At 40.5% G+C, this 23,829-nt stretch overlaps 1 protein-coding gene across 1 annotated transcript in view; it reads left to right on the top strand.

Annotated features, from left to right (window-relative positions):
- Nucleotides 1-20,138, top strand: part of CDKL5 (cyclin dependent kinase like 5) — a 200,074-nt gene extending 179,936 nt beyond the window's left edge. The window contains exons 13-18 of the mRNA XM_028122611.1: nt 1,317-1,418; nt 1,707-1,812; nt 4,734-4,857; nt 12,131-12,230; nt 17,276-17,395; nt 19,752-20,138. Coding sequence (XP_027978412.1) covers nt 1,317-1,418; nt 1,707-1,812; nt 4,734-4,857; nt 12,131-12,230; nt 17,276-17,395; nt 19,752-20,138 — 939 coding nt within the window. The remainder of the gene's footprint in view (nt 1-1,316; nt 1,419-1,706; nt 1,813-4,733; nt 4,858-12,130; nt 12,231-17,275; nt 17,396-19,751) is intronic.
- The last annotated feature ends 3,691 nt before the right edge of the window (nt 20,139-23,829 follow it).

The raw sequence follows: 23,829 nt of genomic DNA, 5'->3' as shown, positions 1-23,829 counted from the left end.
CTGGTTCTCAGAGTTCCAGAAAAAAGACTGTGAACATCGTGGAGATTAAATCTAACTATAAATGGTTACTGTGGGCTAAGCACAGACCCAACTGTTACAGAATTTTAAGTCCAGTTCGGGAGGTACAGTTCCAAGCTGCAAGATAGTACAAGTTTAAAGGCACAAAGATGACATTGACTAAGGCCATGAGTAAATGATGAGAATCACTCTCCTACAGAATATTCTGGCCACCTTCAAGAGGAAGGGGACTGAACTAGCACTGTCACTTAAGAGTTAGGTTAGATATAAATCATTGTTTTCTAAAAGACTTTTCTAGAGTGCTTTGTGAAGTATACAGGTGCTAAAATTCAAATGAGATCTTATCACAAGTTAGGAAGAAGAAAGGCTACCTAGGATGATTTCCTGCCCAGAATATTCTTTCATAGTACATCTGGGGAGTGAGGGAGACAAAGACAGAATTCTATTTAAAGTTTAAATAAAATGTTTTTGCTATATCACGTAAGGCTCAAGATATGACTCTCTGCAGATATGCAATGCAGCTAAGTCCTCCTAATGGCTTGGTAATTCTGTTCCTTAATCTTGTTTTCCTCAAGGGTAGAAGATGCCACTTTTCCCCTCAGTAAACACCACTGTGGACCAAGGCTGCTCTTAGCTTGTGTTTCACTTCCTTGAGAGAAATAGGCAGTGTATCCTGAGATGTGTGCTGTCCTGATCATGGTTTAGAAAGTACAATGAAACACAAGTACTGTCATCCTAGACAAGATTAAGAAAACTTTAAGTACATAAAATTACAGTAGTTAGGGAATTTTAAGACAAATGATTAAGAGTACTGATTCTCTTCCATGATCTATCCAAAGAACATTTGATTTCATCTGAATCTGCCATTTAAGTTCTTAGTGAAAAATAATTTTGGATCTGCATAGTTCTTTTTGGAAAAATCTGCTAAAGAAATTTTGGATTAACTGATAGAATCTAATTAGAGTGCTGCATAGAACCATGACTATCTAGATATTAGGAAGATAATTTTCTTTGTTTTTAATAATTAATTGAACTATTTTTAGCGTAATTCTTTCCCTGCTTGCCTTAACTTTAATGAGAATTTCACTTTCCATCTGTGTGACATTTATTTGAATTATTTTACATTCATCAGATGATTCACTCTTTTATGGGACAATTTGTGTTTTAGCCAACTAACATTTTTTTTATTTTAGCTGGTGAAGGTACTAATTATGCCAAATAAAGCCCATGGTGATTTAGGTGATTTTCATCCCTAGGAACAGGACACTCTTATAAATCCTTTTAAATTTGACTTCCAGCCTGGAGAACAGCTCCCTCCAGAGATGACTGTGGCTCGATCTTCCGTTAAAGAATCTTCCAGAGAAGGCACCTCTTCATTCCATGCAAGGCAGAAGTCTGAGGTCTGAATTCTCCACAAGTTGCTAACTTTTACGATAAAACTTGTCTGTAAAGAGTAGTCATGTGACATCATTACAGCCTATCTTTTAAAATTTCTTCATACCTAATCTCCCGCAAATAACTTAAACTGGTTTATGAAGTTAAGTAGTTTTCCTCATGCCATAATTCTGAGTTTTCTCTTTAAAAGATCCTGGAGTAAATTCTAGATCAGTTACACACTATTCTAAGTTAATAGGCCACATCATCATCGCTCTATTGTTAACTTTTTATAAACCTCTTTCTTGTGTCAGGGTGGAGCATATCATGACCCCCACTCTGATGACGGCACCGCCCCCAAAGAAAATAGACACCTGTACAATGACCCTGTTCCGAGGAGAGTTGGCAGTTTCTACCGAGGTGAGCCCAACCCTGAGCACCCACCCGGGTCCTCTCTCTCTTCCCCTTCCCTGCACCTCCAGCCCATGCCCTCCACTACACTTCACTGCCTTGACTTCAGGTCAGCGCCATTCTTGTCTGTGCTGTCGCCTTCCAACACTTCTCTCTGCTTCGGGTCCTGCTGTCTTAGTTCAGGCCCTCATGGCTTCTGACTTGGGTTCTTTGAGTAGCCTCCCAGCTGATCTCCCTATTTCCGAAGGTTGCCATCAAACCAGTCCCTGGAATGATCCATTTGCAGCTGTGTCCTGGCCATCTCACTCATTCATTCAATTAAGTTCCTAAGGTATTCATTGATGTCACCTGTGTGCCGGGTGCTGGTCTAGCTTAGAACATGTCAGTGAACAAGACAGCCAGAGGTCTCCACCTTCACGGAGCTCACATTCTTTCGAGGAATGAACTACACTAAATGTAAGAATTATGTAGAGCAGTAAAAGATAGTAAATGCTATGAGGCAAAAACAGAGCAAGGCAACCCACTGCCTGCCCCCAGTCCTTACTGTCTCTCACGTGCTGGTAGTCCTCCGGTGGTTTCCCATTGACATCACAACAAAATCTGGATTCCCTAAGATGACTTTCCAGATATTCCATGCCCTGGCCCTTGCTGTCCTCTCCAGGTGCTGCTCCTCCCTCCTGAAACACACTCCTCCCCCTGCTTGGATAGCTTGTTTCTGTCCCATTTAAGGTTCTACTTTGAAGTCCTCTGCAGTACGATGTCTTCCCTCTCCACCTAAAGTGAAATGTTTTCTTCTTCGTTCTACCCATGGTTCGTTGTCTAGCCCTCTAACATGACACAGACTACATGGTATTGATTCTTTGTCTGCATTTCTCTCTCACACGGTTGCAAGGCCCTTGATCGTATGTTCCTCTTTTACCTTCATTGACTAGCGCACTGCCTGACAGTTTCATAAATATTTGTTGATTGAATGAAAGAAAATCTTCAAGTATACTTGCACAGCCTTAAAAATGTACTTCGATGGTTAACTGACAACTAAAACAGAGACTGTCTGCATGGATTTAGGAGATGTTGACAGAGAAAGGCATCCCCTTTGAAGAGCTATGTAGCAATAGAGTGAGAACCCCTCCAGAGCTTTAGCCCCTGGTAGGGAGACTAACAGCAAGCCCACCAGGGTAGAGGCAAGGTCCTGGGTGTTTCAGAGGCTCAGCTTCTTAAAGCCTGTAGGAGTCATCATGACCTTCTACAGTTGCCCTCACCCATATCGTTTGGCTTTTCACTATTCTTTTGATTTGGGGGGACAGCTGGAAAGGGACAGGAATTGGGGGAGAACACGGACAGCTGCTTGGTCATCTTAACTAGGAACCTGAGCTAAATAAATGTATAGAAGTATTATTTAGGACTAAATATGAATTGATTTAGGCTACTTGTTCCCTCCCAGCCCCATTTGAAAAAAACATAGGGCATTGAATATGCCTTTTAATGCATTTGGTTTTTTCTCATGCTCTGCTCACTTTAAAACCTTAAGGGACTAAAATTTTAATTCAGATTAAAGTTAGCTAAAATATTGTTGTGTTATATGAGCAAATGCCCTTTTTTCTGTCACTGTGAGTTTTACTTCTAAAATGGATCATACCTATATTATTCCTATAGATGTCTGGAGTATATACTTTAATATAAAATGATAACAAAGTTTTGATTAATTAGGAAAGACAGTTTTATTTTGATCACAAGTGAATTGAATTGGTTCTTGTCAGCAAAGCCCCTCATTTGTCTTCCTCATAATAGACTTCAGGGTTCAGCAGGTAGAGCATTTTTATTTTAGAAAGGCCAGAAATAGAAGGAAGAGATTTAACCAGGTGAAACATCTGGAGACATCTGTCATTTCAGTGACTCTTCTAAATCTAACTGGATGAAGATTTAGTGGTATCATTGCAATGACAGATGTTTCCAGAATACTTCCTGTTTTTAGTCCTACTCGTCAAGAGGCAAGTGAAATGGTGTCATTTATCTTGATATTCAGCCTGTATATTCCTTTTGTGATGAAGTTTGCCATATATTTTGATTTATGATCGAGCTTATAAAGTGGCAGGGGCGCCTGAGTGGCGTAGTCGGTTAAGCCCCTGCCTTCGGCTCAGGTCATGATCTCGGGGTCCTGGGATCGAGTCCCACATCGGGCTCATTGCTTAGTGGGGAGCCTGCTTCTCCCTCTCCCTCCACCTGCCATTCCCCTGCTTATGGTCTCTCTCTGTCAAATAAATAAAATCTTAAAAAAAAAAAGAAGAAAGTGACAGAAAAAGATAGTAACAGCCCCCACCCCACCCCAACAAAGGGCAAGAAGGTATTTACCCACATATGTTGTGGTTTGCCTTTCTGTTCTTTCCTGGACTGAGAACTTAGAGAAAAATAGTATTTTTTGCAAATAACTGAATTTCTTTGGAATGTAGTTTAAAAAATACAAAATTGACTCTGCCTCCCAAGTGTAAGGCTTAAAGCACAGTTAGTATATTCTAGCACACATTATTAAGAGTCACTTCAGTCTGAGAATAGATTTTGCATAGTTGAGTCTCTGATGTCAGAAAGCTTCAGTTTCAGAGAATGCCAAAACAGTGAAGGGGGGCTATCCCATTCATACTTTTAAATGTTCTACAATGTTCTTCATTTAATCAGCTGACAGGTCAATTTGTGTTTTGAATATATATTGCCTAATGTTAACTGACCCTTGCAAATTCATGTTATAATCAGTGGGGGGCGGGAGAATGTTCCCTGGAATGCCTCCACTCTCAGAAAACACAAACGTTATATAAAGGGCAGAGGAGCGTTTTGATTTACTTGTTTGTTTTATTTGTGTGAGAGAAAATGCAGTAGAATCAGGTAAGAACTGCTTCAGCCAAAAAAGTACATCGGTGACTGACTTTTTCTTTATTCAGTGCCATCTCCTCGTCCAGACAATTCTTTCCATGAAAATAATGTATCAACCAGAGTTTCTTCCCTACCATCAGAGAGCAGTTCTGGAACCAACCACTCAAAAAGACAACCAGCATTCGATCCATGGTGAGTATTTTGATTTGTTTTTACTCTCCTCTTTTCTAATTGTAGATTCGAGATTTCAAAGAATTCTGGATACACTTTTTAGCTTGCTTGCTTTCTCAAGCGAGATTGTTGATAAGGAAACTGATTTGTCATTATTTGTAATGGTTTATTTCAAGTTCAGCATTTGTATTAAATATCATGTAAAAGAAGAAAAAATCTGCTGGGTCACTAAATGCCTCATATCGCACATATCTTCCATTGCATTCTTCTGATAGGAATGCAGTCTTTCACTGTCTCTTTTGTTATTGTATCACAGAGAGACACTTTATTTAGCACTTTGTGTGCGCTGGCTCACTTGGTTCTCACGGTCAGCCTTTGGGGTGGGGGCAGCTCCCATTCCACAGATGAGGAAGCCGCAGCCTCCAAAAGGGAGAGCACTTGCCTGGTGCTGGGCAGCCCTTAGCAGGGAGAGGGGAGCCAGGATCTAGCCCTACATGGGGTCTGACTCCAAAGCTTATGTTTTTCACCTCTGTGCCACCTGACTTGCATTCAGGGTGAAAGGAAAGAAATGGAGGGACACCCTTTATGCTACCACAAAAAAACATACTGGTAGTCAGAGGCTAAAATGATGTGCCAGCTTTGCTTATCCTTTTGTCTTCTTTGCGTCATATGTATTAAAAATTTAAGGAGAGTTATATCAAGTATTAAGTCTCATCAGCAGATCTGCCTAGGGAGTAAGGACCTTTTTAAAAAAAATAATAACATAGACTTGATACTCTCAGCTGCTCAAAGAGACTGCCCAGAATCTAGATGTGAGGGATGATTATGTGTACTTTGTGAAACTACTAAGTTCTCTACTTGGAATAAAATGGTACGTCACCGTAACATTGCGAATTTAAGAATACGGCCATTCTGTCAGATTCCAACTCTGGTGTTTATTGCTGGAAGTCACAGAAAGGTCTTAGGTTAGTCAGTAAGTACTCTTGACCCTGTGTGGTTGTGCATCTTTCACCCTTTTGGCAGGATTGAATCAAGGTTTTAGTGCTTTTGTGCCCTATGGTAAAAATAACTTCATTATTTTTAAAATAGTAGTAAAGACAATGTTTTTAAAGATATAAATATTTTCCTAAGCACAGTTTACATCCATTGCCTTATTTATTAAATGAGAGTTTTAACATTAGTAACTAAGAGGTTGGACTCTGGAAATAGGACATCTTGATGAATGTCACCTTCTGTCTGTGTGACTTTAACCTTTGCCCCTCAGTTTCCTCATCTGTAAAAACAGGCCTAAGAATACTACCTCCCTCACAGGATTAATGTGATCGTTAAATGAGGGAAAACATCAAAAGCACCCAGAGCAGTGCCTGGCACACTGTGACTTGTTACTGTTAGCTGCGGCAATTTTTACTACGGATGATGTCTTCTGACTTCAGTATGACTTGTCACATGTCTCCCCTCCACTTCCTTTGCTGAGAAACTTTGCTGCATTCCTTTTCCATGTGACTATAGACCAGCTCTCCTATACATTAACCTGGGAGCACAGGTACAACGTGTAGTTACCGGCTTTGATAGTTTTTAGGTGAGACTTTGATAAGCCATGCGAATAGTGTCTCAATTGTGAGACTAAGGAAGTATAGAAGAAATTGTTTTTCCTATTGGACATTGCATAATGGAGTGGTGATGGTTTAAAAGAGAATCAATTACAGATTAACATAGTTCCATCAAAATTAGGTAGGTCAGATCAAAACTAAATCCAGATGCGGGATAGGTAGTATTAACAACATATTGTTTTTGTCTTTTCAATAGGCAGTTTGAGTAGAGCTTGTTTAGACCAGGTATATGTAGAAACCTGAAAACAGTTGTTTGTTTTTTGTTGTTGTTGTTGTTTTTTTTAAAGAATTAGAGGCATAATTGGGATGTTGAACTTTAGACTTTAGACAAGCCGTCGTCGAGTCATCCCTACTCTGATATTGCTGTGATGAAGCTTGAGAGGGTTTCAGAATTACCAGTTGGAATTACAGTAGCCTTTTGTTCCCACTGCCCCTCATGTTAATGCTGCTATGATACTTCTCCTTTGAGCATCACATCTAACTTAGTCTAAGTCATTCATTGAGCTTGACTTATCTTGATTTTTTTTTCTTGAGCAAGAGATCTCATTGGTTCACCGTATTGTGTATATTCGAGAGAAATGCAGCTTGATAATGTACAAAAACGTGAACAAGTCTTGCTGTGGTAACATAGTGAGTCGCTCTTCCTAAATTATCACTTGACTAAGGGCAGTCTGTTTCTCCTTGATAGTGGTGCTTCCCATTTCTTTTGGGATGAGAATATTTGTACAGTGTACATATTTCTTGGAATGGAAAGATCGACTTACTAAATCATATTTAATAGATAAAGATATTGTAGTATAATATCCAGAGTGGTTATTCTGGCCATCTCAGCTCTCCAGAATCCAGTTAAGAACTGGGAGATAAGCCAGAATATCTCAGAACAAAAAACAGAGTTAATGCAGTCAGATTCATCTTTACTAATGGGAAAACACCTCCACCCTCCCTAAAAGCCTATTTACTCTTTTTTTTTTTTTTTTTTTTTTTAGATTTTATTTAATTATTCTAGAGAGAGAGAGAATGCATGTGCACAAGCAGGGAGACGGGTGGGGAGGAGATGGAGAGAGAATCTCTAGCAGACTCTACGCTGAGTGCGGAGCCCAAAATGGCGCTCCATCTCATGACCCTGAGGTCATGACCTAAGCCAAAATCAAGATTTGGATGCTCAACTGACTGAACCACCCCTAAGCCTGTTTACTCTTATGCACAGTTTTAGCAGTTGGCACTGAGGTTGTCAGGCAAGAAGTAATCCCAGGTAACAATACAGTGTGAAGAGGGAGAAAGATCCGAAATAATAGCCAGGGAGAGGAGAGGGGTATTTTTTGCCTTTTCTCAGGCTCCCAGTAGGAATATGATTTCTGGCCCTCATGGTTTCATATGTAGAATAGATATCCACGAAGCATATAGATTTCTAAAACAGGCTATTCTTACTTTCCTTAAAAAGGCAAAGTATATAAAATACGTTTGTAGGAATCCCAGTAATTAAGTTAAGTGAAGGATTGCTGTCACTGCTTGCACAGCCCCAGGCTTTTTCTTCTGGTTAAGTTATGAATATATTGGCATCCGTTATTGCTTGCCACCATAACTCACAAAATTGTTTGCTGATTGCTTTCTTCTCAGACATCAGCTGACTGGTTTAGTCCCATGGCCAGGGGAGGGGGGTAGCAGGGAAAGTGTCACACTACTGTACTGAAGCACCAGGATCTGACCTTCTGTCGAACCTGTGGGTATCCCACCTTGAGTCTGTGAGCAGCTTGAGGTCACACTCCTTGTTTTATTTTTCTCTCTAGCCCCAACACCTCTAACACCAGGCCCACCACATACACAGTATTCCATAAATGTTGGTTGACTTCCATTCAGTCAACTTTAATTCCTTCCTTTTTTAAGGAAGTCTTGAATTCTCTCTTTCCTCTTGACCCTTTATAAAACAGCTGTTACAGTAGAGGATGTCAGAGTAGGGGGAGGTCCCCACCCCAACCCCAGCTGCTAGCTGGTGGTCCTTCTCAAAGGTCCTGTACCCGAGATGGATGTGATCACCCATTTGCCCTTCTCTTGTGCTGCTCCTCTTGGACCCATCTGTTGCCTATACCAGGTAGAATCATAGGGTCCAGAATTCACAAATGAGATAAATTATGGTGTAGTACTGATTGTATCTCTGTCTTTATTCTTTTGTACAACACACAGCTTTTCAGGTGCCTGTGTTCCAGCCGGCTTTTCTCCATCTCTGCCTCTCTCTGAGTCTATCTTCCAGGCTTTCTCCCTCTGTTTCTCTAACTCTCTGTGTGTGTATGTTTCCATGTAGCCTCTCCCTCTCTTTGTCCTTTCTCTAGCTCCTTCCCTCTTTCTATCCCACTTGTGCTCTTTTTCTGACTTCCTTTTTGTGTCTTTTGTGATACATGCACACTCACGTTTCACTCATAGCTTTCATCTTTCTAGTTCAAGGGTAATTTATTTCCCTTTTTGTTTTGGTCTCTGGGATCTTTCCCTACCTGAATCTTGGCCCCATTACCTTCGTTCAGTCTCAGTCTGAAGATGTTTTCCTCATCATTCCTCCTTTCCCTGGGCTCTGGTTTACCCAGTGTCTCTGAAAAGACCCTGCAGAGGTCTCTGATTTATCTTCCCTGCATTTTGTGCTCACAAGGGACTGCAAACCCTGGGCTTTTTGTCCTCCTGCTGTTTCTCATTCATTACCGTTCTCACCGGTCCCCCTCATTTCCATCTTACTGGATAGAGACTTCTTCCCATCCCAGATCTGTTCCTCCTAGGATTAGTGTCTCAAGACTTCTCTTGCTCTCACACCAGCATTAGTAGTCTTACAGTAATGTCCATTCCCATCCTGAGCTTGTAGTCATGATGAACGTGTCCCCCTTAAACATTTCCTGGATTGGCAGAGAGCACTTTTACTACTGACCCTCGGCGGACCTTGGAGATTTTGTTAGACTTACGTTCTGATTGGTTAAAAAAAAAAAAAATTCTACCTGTTAATCTGAATACTTTGCTGTGCTTCTAGGTTAGGTGCAGACCCCATTATGGAAAGACATAAGCTATATCATAAGCAAATAGTTCTTTAACTTCTGTAAGTTATAAGACATTAAAAATAGTATTGCTGGTTGGTCTAGATGCTATGTGAGGTTCCTTTCAATTCTGAGAGTTGTGCTTTTGTGATTCCAGGAAACTACATTGTTTTACTATGTTCCTTAGAACCGAACTTTTCACTATTCCATTCTTACCTATTCCATCATATCTGAAGTTTTCTAGCTTTCAGAATTGTAAATGTATCATTCTGAGTTCCCATGTTAGTTATTTTTATTGGTTGTGTTGTATTATATAACTTCAGAGCTTGGAACTCTCAATAATGTTTAAAATTGCAGGTCCTAATGAGTTTCAGGAACGCTTTGGGCCTACAGTCCCAAGGTTTTACTTCCTTGGTATTCCCATTAACTTTTAGGCTAGACACTTAAGAAGAAATGATCGTTGCTCCTTCACAGAGTCATGTTTTCCTGTTTTTTTAATCTGTCTGTCTCTCTTTTTCAGTCTCTTCCCTTGTTGTCTTAGATCTTGAGTTTTTGGGTTTTCAAATAAGTTTTCTGTGGTTTCTACAACCTTTTTATTATGTCTGTAGCACATGTTTAATGTTGAAACTAAAAAGAAGAAATAATAAATCACCAATAATCTTACTACCCAGAGATGATAGCTCTTAAGATTTTATTTTATTTTATTTCTGCCTTTAAAAACATGTGTGTGTGTGTGTGTGTGTGTGTGTACACATATATGCCTTTTTATTTTAAGGATTTACTTATTTGAGGGAGAGAGAGCACAAGCAGGAGGGGCAGAGGCAGAAGGAGAGAGAATCCCAAGCAGACTCCGTGCGGAGCATGGAGCCTGACGCAGGGCTCGATCCCATGACCTGAGATCATGACCTGAGCCAAAACCAAAAGTCGGATGCTCAACCAACTGCACTGCATAGGCACCCCATCCCATCCCATCCTTTTTTTTTTTTTTTTAAGTACAGTTAGGCTCATATTATGTAGCAAGTTTTGAATCTTGTGGTTTTTCACTTAGTATTACATTTTAAATATTCTTTTAGATTACTGAAAATTCTTTGAAGATATGATTTATTTTTGATAGCTTTGTGGTGTTTTCTATCATGTGGCTCTGTAACAGTTTATATAGATGTTTACTGCCTCCACACAGATTTAATCAAGAATACCACTTTGCGGGGCGCCTGAGTGGCTCAGTCGTTAAGCGTCTGCCTTCGGCTCAGGTCATGATCCCAGGGTCCTGGGATCGAGCCCCGCATCGGGCTCCCTGCTCCACAGGAGGCCTGCTTCTCCCTCTCCCACTCCCCCTGCTTGTGTTCCTTCTTTCGCTGTGTCTCTCTCTGTCAAATAAATAAAATCTTAAAAAAAAATGCCACTTTGTTCATATTTTCTTAGATATTATAGTAACTTCATCACCATTATGTGTTCTAAAATCACCAATATGAATGAACTCTTACCTTTAATGTTTTACTCTTGATTTTAGGGAATAGCTAATAGAAGGAATTCAGTCATTTGAGAAAATGGTTTTGCACAGTCATATATTAAAATTTAAAATAGAACCCATGGAATGTGTCTTTTTGAAGAATACCACCAGTTGAGTTGCTTTTTAAAGACTGTAAATTAAATTAAGTAATACAGGGCCTTTGTTAACATACAAGTCAGCAACTTATTAGGGCCAAGGTGTTCTGTTTGCTGTCCATTAATACCTCCTATTTGTGTTAAAATACCTGGTGGAGGGGCGCCTGGGTGGCTCAGTTGGTTAAGCGACTGCCTTCGGCTCAGGTCATGATCCCGGAATCCTGGGATTGAGTCCCACATCGGGCTCCCGGCTCAGCGGGGAGCCTGCTTCTCCCTCTGACCCTCTCCCCTCTCATGCTGTTTCTCTCTCTCTCTCTCTCTCTCTCTCAAATAAATAAATAAATAAATAAAATCTTAAAAAAAAAAAAAAAAACCTGGTGGAGTCAGTGTGGTATGAAGCTTAATGTCAGTATTTTCAGTTATAAGTTTTTTTCCACGAGTACTTTGTATTAAAGCATTCATCTTGTCCACGTTTTTTCTTACCTGATCTATTTTTCAGTTCAGTTTCAATAAATAGATGTTAGGTTTTTATAAAGGAATTTTCCAGTTTGAGGCAATTTTTACTTTTATTTACAACACTTCTGTAGCACCATTGTTTGTTTGTTTGTTTGTTTTTATGTTCAGTATCTTGGCAAACCACTAATAATGAACTTCTTGAGCTGGTTTTAGAAAGGTAAATAGAAAAACGAAGATATTGAAAATGTTTTAGCTATTTCCCTTGGAGGGTTGTGAAAAAGGCATCCATCCTTTAAACTATGTGCTTTTCAGACTCTCCAATTCTGAGGTTTTCAACAGCATGAAAATGGTCCTGCAGCACAGTTACCAGATCATTTGTAATAATGCTCAAATTGCCAGTTCAAGTGCGCCTGTGCCAAAGGCTAATCATTAACCATGGTTGATTAGATTCAGTTCCTCCTGTGCTTCTTAGAGCCTCTTTACCTATGTGCTTGATTTTCCATGGCTGTTTGAATCTGGTTTCTTGCATTTTTAAGATTTCATTGTATTTGTCATAGAATGGCAGGAGAAAGATTAAAAGATCAATATGATAAAAAACGTCTTCCCATTTAGGAAAAGTCCTGAAAACATTAGTCATTCCGAACAACTCAAGGAAAAGGAGAAACAAGGTTTTTTCAGGTCAATGAAAAAGAAAAAGAAGAAATCTCAAACAGTAAGTAGATGGCTACTTTCTATATACAGTGGCATATGAGTCTGCATTAGTCTGTGGGTACTTGACATTTTGTACATGGCAATGAAAGTGAATTATTTTCTTACTGAGATTTGACATGCATACATTGTATATGTGTCTTTCTAAATTCTATACAACTATCCTCCTCTCACAGAGCCTTTTCTAGATTCCACAGAATCTCCAGGAATAGAAGAAATTTAATTTGGATGAGAGAGAACACTAACCTCTCTCAATAAATATCCATGTGGATTTATATTCATGTAAAAACTATGAAGCTGCAGGATTTATTTTTCTTTGGGGGTTAAAGATGTGTGAAAACTTAGGAAATGGTTTTGGTGTGTGCTTAAATCTTGAAATTTATAACTAACCATCATTCATTATTCTTCCCTGGCTGGTTTTCCAGTTGCCATGTTGACAAGTGCATTTCTGGGCTGCATAATCACAGAGAGGAGAATAGTATTTGACATTTCAGGGCTTGCTTTAGTAGGAAGACATGTTTATCTTGGGACTGAACTGTGAATTGGAACGAGTCTTATCTCCTGGGAGCCCTCTGCCTCAACCAAGGTTTGGCTCCATGGAACCATGCACATCATATCACTGAACCACCCAAGCAAGGATTCTGCTGGTTAGTGACGTGAGGAAACATGGGAAAGCCAGGCCTCTAGGCCAGCAGGAGCTTCTTCACCCACGTGAGGCCTGCTTCCCTCTTTGCTTTATGGTACTTTCAAGGCCAGACAATGTTGAGTCGGCTATTTTAAATGCTTTTGTTTCTATTTCTCCTTCATACATGATTGACTCTCATTTATTTAAAAAGGAAAAAAGATTCTAGGATTATGACTCAGTGGTAAGTAAAGATGAGATAGATGATAGTAGCAAAGAATGTAATACCCAAAGTGAGGATCACAGATGTTCTAGAAATATTAATAAAGACCTTCCTAGATTACGTTTCTAGATTATTCTTTCACTCGCATATTTGTTAAATTGATGTGTTTCATTATAGAAAAACTGAAGAAAAAATGATCATTTCTAATCTGATCACCCTGTCACACTGATCTGACCACCCTGTTACACCTAGCATTAGGATTTTGGTATATTTCCTCCTAGCTTTTTAGTCTATGCATATGTTTGTAGAAAGAAGGTGGTTTTTTAGTTTGTTTTAAATAATAGTAATCCTTGTACAGTTTTGTATTCTGACCTTTAATAGTATATCTGTCAATCACACATACATATAATATATGTTACTACACAGATCTTATTATCTTCATCTTAATGGCTGCATAATATTTCCTGAAACATTCATGTTTAAAAAAAAGAAAAACTGCCTATATCTCTACCTGAAATTCACATAAAGCAAAATGTCAAATCAAAATGCCACTCAATCAAATATTGCTACATTTGTTATTTAGACTGGATAAACAAAATAGACCTGATTTATTTAAAGTGGAGAAGCTTAAAATATTTAAAATGCTAATACAATAAAACTTTAATCATTGTAGAACATATTTATCCATCATGAACATTGAGCATAGACTACCTCTCCTAACCCCTGTTATTTTTATTTTGAGGTTTTTGTTCTTGTTCTTAACCTCAGGTCTGTAGCCACTGTGGGGTAATTAAGTGGAAGAAAGTAGCAGGAACCAAGGAATTGAAGGTGTTTTGTGTATAGATTTGGCTTTTGATGTCTGTCTGCATTAGACTAACATTAAACCTAAAGCCCCTGGCTCACCATGGCCTGAGTTGAGTGTATACACGTTGACTAACTCTTGTTATTCAGGATCTGGTTCAAATTTTAGATTTTTAAATAGTATAGGTTAGGGCAAATAGGAAAATAATTATTCTCTAACATCCTCTCCACTCAAACTTTTTAAAGGTTTTTATACATTTCATTTTCGATATGTAAAGTAACTGCAAAATATCTCTATATAGGCCACAATGCTTTAAGCCTTCCAAATCAAAAGTTGTGCCTCTGCATTTTTTAATTAAAAGAAAAAGAATTTTTTTGAGAGAGAGGGGGCGCACAGGGAGAGAGAGAACCCCAACCAGGCTCCACAACCAGTGTAGAGCCCAAAGCGGAGCTCGATCTCAACAACCCTGAGATCATGACCTGAGCCAAAATCAAGAGTCAGACGCCCAACCAACTGAGCCACCCAGCCACCCCAGAAGAAAATTTTTTTTAAGGACTTTGGTTTGTAGAATAAGATTTCCAAAGAGCCCTCTGTATTCTGCCAGACCTCAGGCTCCTAAGCCTAGCATGACGTCAGCTCTGCCTCCTTCAAGTGAGCATTGAAACAGAATTAAAGTTACCTTTTTTTCACTTTCTAGAACTCAGCAAAAGGAAACTAGGTAAACCAGCTTTGAAAGATTTAAAGCTTTGTGGTCTTTGCATAAAACTCAAAAAGAAAAAAAGGAAGGAAGGAAAGAAAGAAAGAAATGCATGTAGAGAAATAGGACATTTTTAAACCTCACTGGCTCCTAAATCTAGTTTAACACCTTTATTTCACCGATAGAGGACTGCTTATGCAAGTTGTGACCTGCCCAAAGTCGCACAATCAGTCGGGAGAACTAGAGGTGGGTTCTCCTAAATAGCAGGCCCAGGCTCAGTCCCTGCCACAGGCCCACCTCTGGTAGAGAGCCTCTGGCCACTGACTCCTGGGAACTCTCCTGTGGCCTCCTTAGTGATGTAAGTTAAACTCTTCCCTGAGATCCCATTGTGGGAACAGGAACCTTCAATGGGCCATCTTAATTGAATGGCTTCATACAAGGTGATCTGAATACCTTCATACATATTCTAGTTCTCTAACAATTGAGCTATCCAAAACAGAGAAAAGTGGTGCCAAAAAATAATTCTGTATTGCAAAGGTGCCTGCTTTGACTCAAGCAAATCTGGAAGCCGCCTTGGGAAATCTGGCTTCAGTTCCATATCCAGAGTTACATAAGCCCTCAGAGCATATGGTGACTTTGCCAACTTGGTAATTGTACCCTAGTTAGTTAGTATCTCAATTGGTAATCATGCGTCAATTTAAAGATTGAACTTTCTGTTTTTTCACTTTGAAAACCTGTATTCTGAATGGTGCCACATATTTTCCATGGAGTGAGTATTTCTTTAATAGCATAGAACCAGGCTTCTTCCATGATGGTAGACCAAGTGATGTTTTCTGGTTCAAGAGTTGACCATGTTCAAAAGGGTTTGCTATATCTTCTTCTCCCCCTCTCTGCCATAGGCAGATCACATGGTCAATTATTTAGTTGCTGAGGTCCTCGCTAGCAATTAGGAAAAGATTGAAATTCATCAGTAGCTCTTTAAACAAAATTCTTTATAATAATCTTACTCCTGATAATAAATAAATCCTTAAATGTTTTGTAAGCTCAGTGTGACTAGATGTGTGTAGGTTTCTAGGCATTCCTATTATAGGTAAGGATCATGACCACATGTTCTTTTTATACACTGAAGTTTTTGCAGGTTTTGAATTTACTTTGTTGGCATCTTCGTGTCCAGGTGAGAAATGACACAGAACTCCTCTAGGTGCACACACAGCACAGAGATTCCTTAAGTGACTGTTAATATTGAACAGTATCAGGGCTCCCAAGGGCTAGGAGTTTCAGTAAGAATACCCTTTTTTCTTTCTCTTCCTTCTTTCTTTTCTTTTCTTTCTTTTCTTTCTTTCTTTCTTTCTTTCTTTCTTTCTTTCTTTCTTTCTTTCTTTCTTTTTCTTTCTTTCTTTTTTTTTGCAATTAGTTTATTTGTATCTTATATTGCAGACAGATTCCACCAACGGGGAGAATCCAAGCATCAAGAAATCCCTCTTTCCTCTTTTTAATTCAAAGAATCATTTAAAGCATAGTTCTTCTTTGAAAAAGCTTCCTGTAGTCACTCCACCCATGGTACCCATTTTTACGTACGGTAGCCCTGCACATTGCTCCAGTAAACTTGTTTTACTGATGACCACAGCATGTCTTGTATTTTCATGGGGTCATATTCTCTTTGTGCTAGTTAAGTACCTGAGCCAGTTCCATAAAGTTACTGAAATATCAATTCTTTGCCATTCTGGATTTTGTGAATCAGTTAGGGAAGTTGAAGCATAAAAGGCTACTAAACAAACTAGTGAAAGGCTAGTTTGGGTTGTCTGGTTAGCCACTTGTGGGCAGACAGCATTCATAAAATCCCTTATTTTCTGTAAAGAATTTGATTAACGTTTACAATTAACAGTGTCTTTTCATTTGGCTCACAAAGTCTCTTAACACTTGGTTGGCAGTTTGTTCTTTGAAACCAAGTTGAATTGACCAAATTGAGTGAGCCAGCAGGCTCCACTTTTCTTAGTTGGTAATTTGCTTTTTCCTTGCCTGGCTGTAGCTTTTGCTGGTCACTTAGTATAAAGCCAGGGCTTTTGCTTGGCATTTGGCATTATTCTGTGTTCACCAAAATCGGTGAATGGACCAACTGCATTCATCTGGAGTTTGTGGCACAAATTTCCAGGATTTTTATAGCGTGTAATGCTAGACCCAGATTTCCTGGGCAGTGTCTTGGGAATATGATTCAAACCATACTTTTCCCACTTCAGTATCCTTGAAAGCCTGCTAGATTTCTTTGGGCACCACCAAATACAGTGTTTGGATCATTTTCCCAGCAGGAGCAAATTTTTGTTTTATTGAACTGGTTCATAACCTAACTGCAATATGGAATGAGGATACGACAGCAATTTCTGGTACAGCCCAATTTAACTGCTCTCTCTTACAGCGACTAAAACTAACAGCATGGGAATGCTTTAATGGTTGAGGTTTTAACAAAGCTGCATGACATCTGCCAATTTTTCCTAATGCAGGGAAAATTATTAAGAGGGCAGCAGAATTTAACTGGCATCACTTGCATTGTGAACACTGGGAGAGTTTTGGTTTCCTTTTTTACTGAGGGGGTGGGGTAGAGGTTTGGTTTCCTTTGATTTGCTTTTGTTCTCCTCTTGGGTGTGGTTGCATATCTTAGTAAGGCTTATTAGGGTTCTTATTGAATCCTTGCCCATATTCTGCTCTAGGTGCCCAATTCTGACGGCCCCGATCTGCTGACATTACAGAAAGCCATTCACTCTGCTAGCACCCCGAGCAGCAGACCAAAGGAGTGGCGTCCTGAGAAGATCTCTGATCTACAGACCCAAGTGAGTGGTGCCTGTAACACTCCTAGATTCTTAGACTCTGCAGTGACTATCTCGCTTGAGAGGAGGGCAAAGTTGAGGAATTTAGCCTCTCAGTGTTACAACAAGACTGAGTCTCCTCAGATTATACCCTCACTGTGAATAGCAGATGCATCTTGGGAGTCCAGATGAATCTTGTTTCAGTGCCCCATGTCCTAATGGGAAAAGAAGTGAGCTTCCATTAGCCTTCACCTAGCCCCGAGTGGAGTAGGGCAGGGGGGTGGGTGTCAGAGGGGTGTAAGGGGAATAAGTAAGACGTGGTCCCAGCCCATAAATACTACACATCCTAGGAGAGAGAGGAAATCTTATAAATAACTGTAATTTCTGATAACCCTCATGAGCTTTTGAAACTCTAGGATTGCTTATACCTATAGATGGCCACAGATTTCTGTGATTTTGGAGGAAGAGGGTCTATTTTTATAGGTTTGTTGTTTACTTTCTTTAACTGTTACTTAGAACCACTGACAGGAATTCCCAAATTTCACTTGTATTTGCCCAACCATTTATGTTTTCTGCTTCTAACATAATGTAGGCTAAGGGGAGGGAAGGTGATAGAAAGGGTACAGAGAACCAGATATCCAAGTTATTGGATATGTATCTGAACTAAGAGCACAAGGCTCTGAGTGAGGGCCTGATGTTCTCTTCCCAGTTTTATATAAAAGAGTATGGGGAAAAACAAACTGAGGGTTCTAGAGGGGAGGGGGGTGGGGGGATGGGTTAGCCTGGTGATGGGTATTAAAGAGGGCATGTTCGGCATGGAGCACTGGGTGTTATACACAAACAATGAATCATGGAACACTACATCAAAAACTAATGATGTAATGTATGGTGATTAACATAACAATAGAAAATTTTTAAAAAGTATGGATGGGGCTTTAGAACCTTCTTTGTGTAGCCATTTCTTTTGCTAAGAAGCCCTTTTCATGTTACTTTACATCTCCAGCTGGACCCAAATTATTGTAATTGCTCAACAGTTGCATGTGGTCAGGGCTATAAAAATCACCAGGAGTCTCATTGTGTTATCATTCCAGTTTCAATAACAAAAAACATAACTTTGAGCACTTAGGATGTACACTGTACTGTGCCACCTCCCCTGGGGACCACAAAGCTTTCATGGACAGACTTTGGAATAGTCATGGAGGATGCTTCCTCAAGAGCAATTTCTACCTAAGTCCATTCTCAAGCAATTTCCCTTTGATTCGGTGCTCTGATCCTTCAAATCTTGTAGTATTCCTTGAGATCATCAACATTTTTTTAAAACTTTGCCAAGCCCTTAAACGGATGGCTCTTAAAGATTGGTAGCCAGAGGCTACCCTAGCCCAAGGCTAGGGCTACATCCTCAGTGCAGGGTCCCCGTTGAGGGCCTTGAATTTCAGGGTGCTTTCACATGCCTCTTCTGATGGTAAGCCTCATCACACATCACATAGAGGAGGAGAGGGGAGTGAACCACCTTTCACCAGTGGGGGAGCCCATGGTTCAGCAGTTGCCTGAGAAGAGTTGCCTAGTGTGGGCTAGGTGGCTGCCAGGACCCTCCCTTCTGCCTTGAAGCACAGTCCCCTCCATGGTAAAGTACCTGTGGGGTCGGGGCCCCAGCCACACAGCAGACAAGCAGGGCAGCTGTGAGCCCATGTTAGGAATCCAAAGCCTCCTGGGAGTGAATGGTGTTTTACAGTCTGCAAGGCTTTTGCTTGTTTTTCTCTGCTTTGTTCACTTTTCAGTGCTCAGACCTTCCCCCCACCCCCAAAAAAGTAAAAGTGCAGAAAGGGAACATTTAGATTTTATAATATCAAGGAAGAGGGAAAATTGGGGCGATCAGAATAGAAGGGGGATATGCAGTTTTTCGCTGAGTGTATTGCTACCTAAATGAAACTGCATTTCTTCAGTTTTCTCTTGCCGCTAGATTAGGGTTGAATGGCTGAGTCCTGGCTGGTGAAAAATAAGTGGCAGGTTTATGTGGAGCTGTTGGGAAGTCTTCGCAAAAAGGGAGAGGCATATTCCTTTTGCTGCTTCCTGCTGGCTGAGGCATGAGATCTTCCCCATGTAAAGGTGGGATGCCATCAGATTGCAGGTACCTAAGCCTTTGATCAGCCACCACACCAGCTCTAGATTTCTTATCTAGATTTCTAGGCTTTTTCATTAAAGCTAAATAACTTCGATCTTGTCTGAAAAAGAACAAAAGGACAGATAAGGCTAGACTTAGCCCCTCCTCCCCTGTGCCTGCCCTGCAGGCTACATGCAGTCATCTCAGATCTGTGCTCCATCTCTCCCTTGGAGTCTACTCTAAATTAAGTCCTATGCGCGCTCTCATCTTTTCTTTCAGAGCCAGCCGTTAAAATCACTGCGCAAGCTGTTACATCTCTCTTCAGCCTCAAATCACCCGGCTTCCTCAGACCCCCGCTTCCAGCCCTTAACAACTCAACAAGCCAAAAATTCCTTCTCAGAAATCCGGATCCACCCTCTGAGCCAGGCCTCTGGTGGGAGCACTAACATCCGGCAGGAGCCCACACCAAAGGGCAGACCAGCCCTCCAGCTGCCAGGTCAGATGGACTCTGGTTGGCATGTGTCCTCTGTGACCCGGAGTGCCACAGAGGGGCCTTCTTACTCTGAACAACTGGGTGCCAAGAGTGGGCCAAATGGGCACCCCTATAACAGAACAAATCGGTCTCGAATGCCAAATCTGAATGATTTAAAAGAGACAGCCTTGTAATGTGTGCTGGGGTGGGGGGTGGGGGGCTAGGTAAGCCAGTGGGAAGGGGATGGGAGGGTGTGGGTGGGTGGGGAATGGGCTGGGCTGGGGTGGTCAGCCAGTATTTTCAGCTTTATGAAGGTGAGTGCAATATTGTATGTGTGGAGCCCTCTGGCTCCTCACGGTCACAAATGCTAGTCAGGGATCTTAGAGCCGCAAGAGTTCCTTAGGGACCGCCAGTCCCCATGGATCTTGTGTGAGAATGGATAGAGTGTGCCATTGAGGAAGAAGACATTCTTGCCAGTTTCTCCCCTGTACATTCCAGCTTTAGTGCAATCCCTGTTGAACTTGGGAAAGCCAGGATGTGTTCTGGTACTGCAAAGGATAGAAAAACTCATGCTGACCGATGCCCTTACCACAGTTTTGTTTTTTGTTTTTTGTTTTTTTTTGGCCTAAACTAAATGTGGGGTTTATTGTAATCCAAGAGTATCCCTTTGAAGGGTTAGCAGATGAACTAATTAAGTCTTAAATTGTTTTCTAACCTTCCATATTTGATAGGATTTGTAACATTTATTTATAATTAATATTGTACTGTTCTAATCATACCTTTTATGTTAAATGTAAAGTTATTTTGAGCTGTTTGGAACATTGTGAAGCAGTGGGACAGCTACAGTAGTTTCTATAAAAACTAAACAGTAACATTTATATATTGCATCAGGAGTATTTTATTCTATATATAAATATATATATATGGTAAATATCTGTCTGTTTTATAAATATAATCATTTAAAGAAAGTATCATTATGACACTATCTGCCATATTTTTATACATTTGTGATATGAAGTGAGTATTATACTTCTAATCAAGGGAGTTGAATTGTGGCTATGTGTGACTAACAGTGGGAACCATGTTCAACTTTTAGGCCCCAGCAGTAGCCTCTAGACATGATCCTTGGTAGCAGATGAGATGCAGCATCTCCTCCCAAACCCATAGGCAAGAAAGGTGGTTAGGCCAGTGAGAACTCTAGCAGGCCTTTGTCCTGTCTCTGTCCTCACAGTTGGCTCCTGTTCGCACCCAGGGACGTTCCTTGCACCTGAGGGGAGAATAGATCCAGGGTTATTCATGGGTCTTTGTTGAGAGAATATGCTTTTCTCCTTAGCATTGGTGTAGAGTGTAGACCAAAGATTTGCCAGTGAACATTCCTAGGTGGCAAGGTTGCAAGAGGCACCTGTCTGTAGATCTTGCAAACCAGCTCTATGCTCCTGAATCCTGTGCACTGTACTGGAGACTCTTGGCTGGTGGGGTGTGAGATCCATGTGTGGCATTTCTATTTCTAAATGTTTTTGTTGTTGTTGTTGTTGTGATTGCTCTTTCCAGTATATTTAAAAGGCTCCTGAAGCAATTCCAGATGTAGAGGAAATTGCTATACTCATTTTTTCTTCCTGGGACTGTCCATTTATAACAAGGTTATCATGTACATCAGTACATACACACAATCAGAACGGGACTTCTCTCCCTCATTTGATCTCCTTCGACTCCCAAGCTATTCTCAAGCATCATCAACGCCTATGACCAACAAGGGTTACAGCCTGGTGTCCCTGGGCCATTCTTGACAGAAATCACCTCAATACCATCTATCAAGAGAATTAGATTTTTGGAAGTAGTCTCAGCAATAATATTTTTAAAGACCCACCCCCACCCCTCAAAGGGGTAACTTCTCAATATTTATTACTTGTCCCAGGATTCTGAGAGCATTGGCCCCTGAATCAAGTCAGCGATAATTGAAACATGCTGACTTACTGCTCCCCCTCCCCCCAAGATTTTGAGAATCATAGCTCTGATGATTATAAAGATTATAAAGAAAAGGTCTTAGTTTCTTTGAAGCTTAAATTGTGTGCATATTACATTTTTATATAACTACTATAATGTGTATTGATTATATATAGAAGTCATTTTAAGGTGCTTTTTATTTGATTTTAATAAGTGTTAATAGGCACTAAAATGAAACTCAACTGGGTACTATCATTAAAACAGTTTGATTCAAACCAATAGTTTGCATGCTCTTTGGTTCTTTTTATATCTTGTTTCTTTCACCAGTTCAGTACTGTTCAAGTAGCTCTGAATTCTGGCTTTTCCCAGGCAAGCTGCTCAGTTATATAAGTGATGTGAACCCTTAGCAGTTTTTGCCTGGATACTGATGAACTCTAAAAGGGTGTGTAACTCTTCTTTTTCATACTAGATCTGTACCTTGTATCCCCCCTTCCTTGCAAACCAGAAACTACATTTTTTTCCTCCGGAAAGACTTCTCACTGTGCTGTGCGCTTAGGAACTGCGCAGTCACATTGCCATGCTGTGGCATTTGAGGCTCGTTGTCACCTAGGGGCTGGTTTCCCATGTTTTCATCCTTGCTAACACTGGGATCTCAGATGTTTGCAGAACATTTATATTTATGATGGTTCTTCAAAGAAGGGCTAGAATAATTGCCTTCTACCTAGAGCAAAAGTAAACCTAACTGATGAAGAGTCAATACATACTTTTCGTACATTCCCAGATTTGAGCCAGAAAATATCTACAATATTTTCAACTAGTGTTTTTGAGGTAGCTCTTTTATCCTCGTCTCTGCTTTTGTCCATTCTGACTTTTCATTGACCTCAGTAAGCTATAATAAGTGAACCACAATCCTCATTTCTAGCATGTATAATTCTCTTCCTGCTTGCCAAGGGGAATGGTCAGGTTTTCTCTCAAATCTAATGGGCCCTCTCTTAGCTTTTAACTGTTGTTTTCCTCTGGTAGATGAATCATTGACCTCACAAAAATCGCCATCCATGATAAGAAGGATTTGATTTAAAGTCACAAAAGTCTGCATTTTCTTTAGGAAGAGAAATTTAGGATGTTCATATTCTGCTCTCTGCCCTAACTTCCTAATGGATAAAATACCACTGAATGAAGGCTTATGAATTACTTTGTTTCATGGAAGTATTGCTGATCTCCTTTTGAAAAGAAACTCTGCTTCTCTGTTTTTCTACTTGCGCTTTACCACCATCCTCCTTCTTCTTCTCAGAAGTTCTGAATGGACTTTTACTGAACCTGCTTGGTCTCAGTCTGAGGGTTAGCCTCTTCAGAGCCCAAGATCAAAAGTGTTCCACGCTAAGGAGCTCAAGTGCGCTGTCTCTGTAGCAGTGGTTCTCAGTCAGGGCCAATTCTGCCTCCCTGGGACATCTGGCAACATCAGGAGACATAGTTGGTTGTTATAACTGGGAGTGGTGGGGGAGCTCCTGGCATCTAGTGGGTAGAGGCCAGGGATGCTGCTGAACCTCCTGCCAACACAGGATCCCCCCACAAAGAATGATCCAGCCTCAAATGTCACTCACGGTGAGGTTGAGAAACCCCGCTCTACCGGATTCCAAGCCCACTGCTCTGCAGAGCTTGGCTTTGTCCTTGTTCTCTCCAGGCTACTGGAGAGACTGCGGGTGTGAATTCTGCAGTATCTCACTCTCTGCAAGAATCTTCTACCACTTTTTTTGAATCCCTGGAATCCTGTTTGTTTTCATTGTCTTGGGCCTGCTACAAGGTGCATCCTTTGGGAGGAGACCAGAGTGGCTTTATAGGTGTTTGAGTACTTAAATTCTAGGTCAGCATCTTGAGAAAATCTTGCATAGAGCCATGAGGCTTATATTTAGAAGCAAGCAGCAGCCTGGCAGATTGGCATGA

This window comes from Eumetopias jubatus, unplaced genomic scaffold (assembly GCF_037043125.1).
Source record: "Eumetopias jubatus isolate StellerSeaLion01/CBP00866 unplaced genomic scaffold, mEumJub1_p1.0 scaffold_11, whole genome shotgun sequence".
NCBI lineage: Eukaryota > Metazoa > Chordata > Mammalia > Carnivora > Otariidae > Eumetopias > Eumetopias jubatus.
The sequence above is the reverse complement of the archived record's forward strand: the minus strand, read 5'-3'. Positions and strand labels throughout refer to the sequence as shown.